At 40.1% G+C, this 6,611-nt stretch overlaps 1 protein-coding gene across 1 annotated transcript in view; it reads left to right on the top strand.

Moving 5' to 3' along the window:
* Positions 1 to 6,611, top strand: part of Herc2 (HECT and RLD domain containing E3 ubiquitin protein ligase 2) — a 168,642-nt gene continuing 162,031 nt past the window's right edge. Inside the window, exons 1-2 of the mRNA XM_059273697.1 lie at positions 1 to 381; positions 730 to 822. Of these exons, the coding sequence (XP_059129680.1) occupies positions 751 to 822 (72 nt within the window). The 5' untranslated portion in view covers positions 1 to 381; positions 730 to 750. The remainder of the gene's footprint in view (positions 382 to 729; positions 823 to 6,611) is intronic.

Raw genomic sequence — 6,611 nt, 5'->3', positions numbered from 1 at the left:
CATGCGTCAGCCTGCGCTTCAGCCCGCAGACTGGGTCGCTAGCGCCGGCCGGCTCCTGCAGGGAGTGTTCCCGCAGCCGGCTGGCGGAGCGGGCGGCGCCAGGTCTGGCCGAGCGGGGCCGAAGGAGGGCGGAGGGGCCGACGACAGGCGGCGCCAGGTCCGGCAGAGCGGGGCCCCGAGAGCGGCGGGCGGAAGGCGGGCGTTGGCGCGGAGGAACTAGGGCCTGTGCGCTTTGGAGGCCGCGCAGTCTCGGCTGTCTCGTTAGTATTCAGGCGATTATTGTAGCTCTGTCTGCAGACATGACTTTTGTTTATTTCCCGCACTCCGGACTGCTGTAGGTAAAGCGGCTGATGCACACTGGTGTCATTCGTCGTTGCGATAGTGAGTTTTTCTGTCTCGTGTGGTGTGTGTGTGTGTGTCTGTGTGTGTGCGTGCGCGCGCCCCTTTTTGCTCCCTTTAAGGGAGAGGGATGACATTGTGCAGTGGTCGCCTCTGACCACTTTAGGTCTGGCCAACGTATTGGGAAATCCCAGCGACTCTGCCTCTATTGGAAGTGGTATTTCCCTTCCTCCTCCCGTTCTTGGTCCAGCTTTCCCTCTCATCTCTCATCCTCTGGTCCCCTCCCCCCAACTCTCCTCCTCCCCTCTTTTTACCTCCCTGTCTCTGCAGAACGGTGTAAATAACAGTTTAAAAAGCTTTAGGTCTCAAACGTTTCTGTTTGACTTGCAGGCCTGATCACCCGGAGGAAACATGCCTTCTGAGTCTTTCTGTTTGGCTGCCCAGACTCGACTTGATTCCAAATGGTTGAAAACAGATATCCAGGTGGGGTTGACTTTTTTTCTTTTTCTTTGTGTTTTCTTGTCTCTATAAAATTTTTGGTTAAGTAGAATAAGTGAGTGGATAGCAACTAGATCTTGTCTTAGAAGGGTTACTTCTTATAACTTACAATGTAACATTTATTATGACTGTTGAGGCAGATGCTGTGTGATTATGTTTTAATTAAAGTTATTTGTAATTGCAAGAAACTCGAGATCTAGTGATGCAATTTTTCAATTTTTATTCAGGAGTCTTTTTTTAAAGACAGGGTTTCATATTCCCAGGCTGGCCTTGAACTCCTCTATGTAGGTGAGGATGACCTGAAATCTGATGCTTTTGCTTCCACCTCTGGAGTGCTAGCATTGCAGGCCTGTGCCACCTTGCTGGGTTTATGTGGTACAGTTAGGCAAGTGCTTTTCCAGCTAAACTCCATTCCAGCTCCTGCCAACTCTCTTAAGACTCAACTGTTTTTAGTTTCTTTTTTCTTCTCTTATTTTGAGACAGGGTCTCACTATGCATATGATGGTGGCTGGCTGGCCTGTGTCTCCTGAGTGTTGGGATTAAGGCATGTGCCACCTTGCCTGCTGGTGTTTGTTTCTTACTGATACTTTTGGAGATGATTGTTAACTATGAGGGAAGCAGTGAAGTGATATGTAGTAAGTTATCATTTTCTGCAATTTTGTGTTTGTGTTTCAGGAGAGATGAAAGTTTAGTTGAGCTATTGGTTTTATATATATTATAGCCGTAACTAAGAGAAATGTTCAGATTTTTGCACCAGGAACATGCATGAGAAACAGAATGTTGGCCTATGACTGTAATGTTTAATAAAGTAAATACGCCAGTCGGTAGTGGCGCACACCTTTAATCCCAGCACTTGGGAGGCAGAGCCAGGCGGATTTCTGTGAGTTCGAGGCCAGCCTGGTCTACAGACGAGATCCAGGACAGGAACCAAAACTACATGGAGAAACCCTGTCTCGAAAAACCAAAAAAAAAAAAAAAAAAAAAAAAAAAGTAATTACAAATGTGTCAGGAAATTATGAAATAAATGATCACAAAATTTTTATGGATGATTCCTTATAGCTGCTTGTTGTTTATGAATTGTTTAGAAGAGTACTTTTGGATCTCCATATCACTAGCATGAAAAAGTGTCTGAAATGTTTCTGTATTGTCTGTGTGTTCTTTCCTCCTTTTTGGGGCTAACCACCTTAAATTTTTGTCAAATAATCGACTTTTTAGAACAGTCTCACTTAGATCTCATTATGTAGCATTCCTGACTGTAAGGCAGTGTAAGATGCATTTGATCATGGAGTTTTATAGTCAAGTGTTATTGCTTCTTTCTGATTTCCTTTTCCCTTTAAACACTGACTGCCTGTAGATAGGAGACCAAGTGCTGAGGACTGTTGCAATGACTATTGGAGATGACATGGGTTTGTTATTCATGGTGCGATGCTAGATAGGACTGAACTAAGGAGGTTTGAGTGGTTTGTTGTTACTTCTTATCCTTTGGCCTTGTTTGTTGTTCAAATACCTCTTTTTGTTTAGCTGTTCCTGTCTGCTTTCTTTTGTCTTTTATAAGCAGGTTAGAGAGGTGAGAAATAAGTTGTTTCTTATTTCTGAAATACTGAGAGTCAGATAAACTTTAAAATCATTTAAATTTTATTTGTTTGTGTGTGTATATGATACATGTCAGTGTGCTCATGTGCAAGCATAGACATGTGCCACCCACATGTGTAGAGGTTGGAGGACAACCTCAGTGTCAATCCTGAACTTCCACATTGTCTGCAGCAGGGTCTCTCTCATTTGCTGCTCTGTGTAGGCCAGGCCAGCTGACCTGTGTGCTTGTGAGGAAATTCTCTCTCCTGTCTTCCTGTAGGAATACTGAGATTACAGACATGCTCTGCGAAGTTGGCTTTTATATGAGTTCCAAGTACCTAAACTCAGGTTGTCAGGCTTCTCAGCAATGGCTTTTACTTTGCTCAGTCAACTCCCAAGACAAATGTTTTAAGATTTGCTTTTTGTGGTTTACATATAAAGAAACTATCCTAAGGACTGCTAGAGTGGATTCCTAGTGTGTTCAAGGCCTTGGTTTAGATTGGCACCAATGCCAAGAAACCAAACCTAAAACCATACCCCAAAAAACCTCATCAAACAAAAACAGAATCAGCTCTCTTTACCTAGTGGACTTGTTTTTTTTCCCCCATAGTAATCACCACTGAATAACTGCCAAATACAGGTTGTAGTATTTTCATCTAAAACCAGCTTAATAATATACTGATTGTCTCTGAAGAGTCAGATATATAGAAAATGAAGCTCCATTCATGTCAGAGTACATATTACCTTATGTATTTATTCAGTGTGATATTAGTATTTGGCCATTTTTAGACACTAAGAAATTTTTTTTTTTTTTTTTTGCAAGTCTTCCCCTTGTCTCCTAAGAACAAATGAATAGGTTTTGGTTACACATCAGAGGAAAATGTGTTTGGTAATATAGACATATAAATAGCATGGAAAAGTGATTGTGCAGTTTCTGTGGCATTGCTTATTAAATAGGAATGCAAGCTGGGCAGTGGTGGTGCACACCTTTAATCCTAGTGCTTGGGAGGCAGAGGCAGGTGGATCTCTGTGAGTTCTAGGCCAGCCTGATCTACAGAGCTAGTTCCAGGACAGCCAGAACTACACAAAGAAACCCCTTCTTGGAAAAAAAATATGAGGAATGCATGTTGTTCTTCCCTAAAGCTTGGACATAGCGTCACTTTTTGGGATCCTGGCAGACCCGCATTGCACATACTCATCTTATGCTGGCAGACTTTACCTTTTGTGTGGGAGGTGGAGGGTGGTGGTGGAAGTAGAATGTGTGCTGCTCTCCTTGATTGAGAATTTCCTTATTGCCTACCTAGGCTTTCGCATTCACATATAGTTAAGTATGTGGGAAAGACATATATATGTGAGTATATATGTACATTTTAGGAAGTTTATTTTTATAAGCTTATTTTGTTGGAAATATCCCCCCAAAATTAGTAACTTTAGAAAGGTAATGTTTTTGAAGTATGAAGAATTTTAATATGTATATAATAAACATTGATCCTTGGCTACTTTACTGTGGATATTAACATGTTAGGCCTAGTTCTTTGCAACCAGCAGTTTTTAATGTAGTGCCCATTGTAGGCCAAGTACCTATCTGGCTCTCTTTCTCTCTCTCTCTCTCTCTCTCTCTCTCTCTCTCTCTCTCTCTCTCTCTCTGACACACACACACACACACACACACACACACACACAGAGCGTTGTGGGCTGGGGAAGTGGCTCAGAAAAGTCAGAAAAGAGCTTGCTGTGCATGTGTGATTTCCATCACACACATGGTGGCTGTAGTGGCCCTCTTGTCATCTCAGTGCTGAAAGGCAAAGACAGGGATTCCTGAGACAAGCTCAGTAACTAGACTAGCGGAATGACAGGCGCTGGGTTCAAGTGAGAGTTCTTTGTCAGGAAATAAGGGATCAATGATCTCAGTTTCTGGCCTCCAGACACATTTGTATGTGCTTTTGCACACATTAATTTACCCATACACATTCAAGCACGTGTATGCATGCTAAAAACCTCTCCATACTTCAGTGTTTAGCATTCCTAATTTTTATGTAGATTTATTGAGGCACCTACCTTTCTTCATTACTTTTGAAAAGGCAATATAATAAAGGGCTGAAATGTGTGGCCATATTACTGTTTATCTGATGTGATTGTAGTTTTTCAGTAAACTAAAAAGAAAATTACATAAAGGACATAGTACATTATACTTTCAAAGTTTTTTTCTTAAAACTTTTTTTTTTCTTTTGGTTAATCTTGATGAAAGGCTAAGGGTATGTTTTTGAGCATGAGTCCAGAATAGAAGTTTGTTGTTCTTTCTTGCATAAGCTGCACTCAGGAATTTTCTATTTAAGGATTCTTTGAAATGGCACATGGAATTAGATATGCATGAAGCATTTTTTTAACTTTTTAATTTTGAAAATAGTGATAGACTCAGAAAGTTGCCAACAAAATAGTAAGATCAGTGTGTTCCATTTAACCAGATGCTCCCAATAGTTACACTTTATTTAACTGTGGTATAATATCAGAATCAGTAGATTTGCATGTTACAGTTTCTGTGCCATTCTGTCCTAATGTCAGTTCATGTAACCATTACCATCAGAGTGAGCCACTCGGTGCTACCCGTTGAATCACTTTTATCACAATCTGTAGTCTCTGGCACTGAGAACTGATCTGTTCTATAGAGTTGTTATTTTGGGATTATCATATGGTGTACGGTTCTTCAGAGAGCAGCTTTATTCACTTAGCATAATGCCTTCACAGTTTTTTTGTTACATCAGTAGTTAAATTCTGGATCATTTAATTGTCTGTATTTGGCACATAGTCATTAATTTAAAATAATTAAGCTTAAAATTTATATTCAATTAAATATTGAATATAAATATTGTCATATTATGCCTAGACATATCAGTAGATCAAAAGGTGTGTAAGCATGGACAACTAATGAATGCTATTCTTAGGTTTTGGCTAATTATCCAGCTGGTTGCTGATATGCTGAAATAAAAGAATGTGGTAAATGTAGGTAACTTGATGTTTTTGTGATTATCTTTCCCCATCATCTAAGTATAATTGCCTGAGTAGAATAGTATTGTTAATAGAATTCCATAATGAAAATGAGGGTTTGCTATTTTTGTATATGACATTTTGTTGGGTTGATTCGAAGCATTATGCAGAGTTATTAACTTGGGTATTCTTATGCTGTTACTAAAAAAAAATCTTCAAATAGAAACTTGACTCTACTGTTCCAGTTTAAGAACATACCCAAAAGACAGTGCCTCACTATATGTTTCCATTAAATGGTAATCTCATTCTTCAACAGACCAAACCTTGTTCTGCTAAAGAAATAGAATAGGAATGGAAAGAAAAGCAATATGTATTTTTGTGTAACTTTCAGCATATGGTTAATTAGAATACCGTAACTGATTTTAAAGTTACATGTTGTCTTCCATTTTAGAATTTATAACTTTAGTATTCATGCATCCCCTTACAATAATTATGTTATGTTAATATACAGATAATCTCTGTGTATTATACTTTTCCTTTCTGGCCTTCATCTTTGTTCTTTAGTTTATTTTAAATGTTTTTGAGTGATTACGCATTCTTATGCCCTGTTTTCATTATTATTATTATTATTATTATTATTATTATTTTTTTTTCCAAGATAGGGTTTCTCTGTGTAATATCCCTAGCTGTCCTGGAATTTGCTTTGTAGACCAGGCTGGCCTTGAACTCACAGAGATCCACCTGCCTCTGCCTCCCGAGTGCTGGGATTAAAGGCGTCGTGTATCACTACCTCCCGGCTGCATAAGTTTGTCTTTTTAACTTATGTAAAACAAAACAAAACAAGTGACATACTTTCTAATTCCAAGTAGGAAGAGCCAGGGCACAGTCACAGTCAGATAAAGCAAACCCAAAGTTCAGCAGTGTGAAGTCAGTATCACAGTTCTGGGACTCATGATCTTCTAGGCACCAAAGGGCTTGGCGAAGGTGCTTCTCTGGCTCTGCCATCCACTGTACAAACAGCTCCTCTTTTAGGCTCAGGCTGGCTCCTTCCTCAGCTATCCTTGGTGGTCATCCCCTGGTATTGGCATCTCAAATTCTTAGTTCCTTACTGTAACTGGGCTGCACCTTCATCAGTAGCATCTCCTGGGCTCTCTTCAGGGACTGTAACCCTGCTACATGATGCCAAGCTTCAGCCTCTTCCTTACTCCTTCAGTTCT

This window comes from Peromyscus eremicus, chromosome 1 (assembly GCF_949786415.1).
Source record: "Peromyscus eremicus chromosome 1, PerEre_H2_v1, whole genome shotgun sequence".
NCBI classification, from domain to species: Eukaryota; Metazoa; Chordata; class Mammalia; order Rodentia; family Cricetidae; genus Peromyscus; species Peromyscus eremicus.
This window is presented reverse-complemented; position numbering and strand designations above follow the sequence as displayed.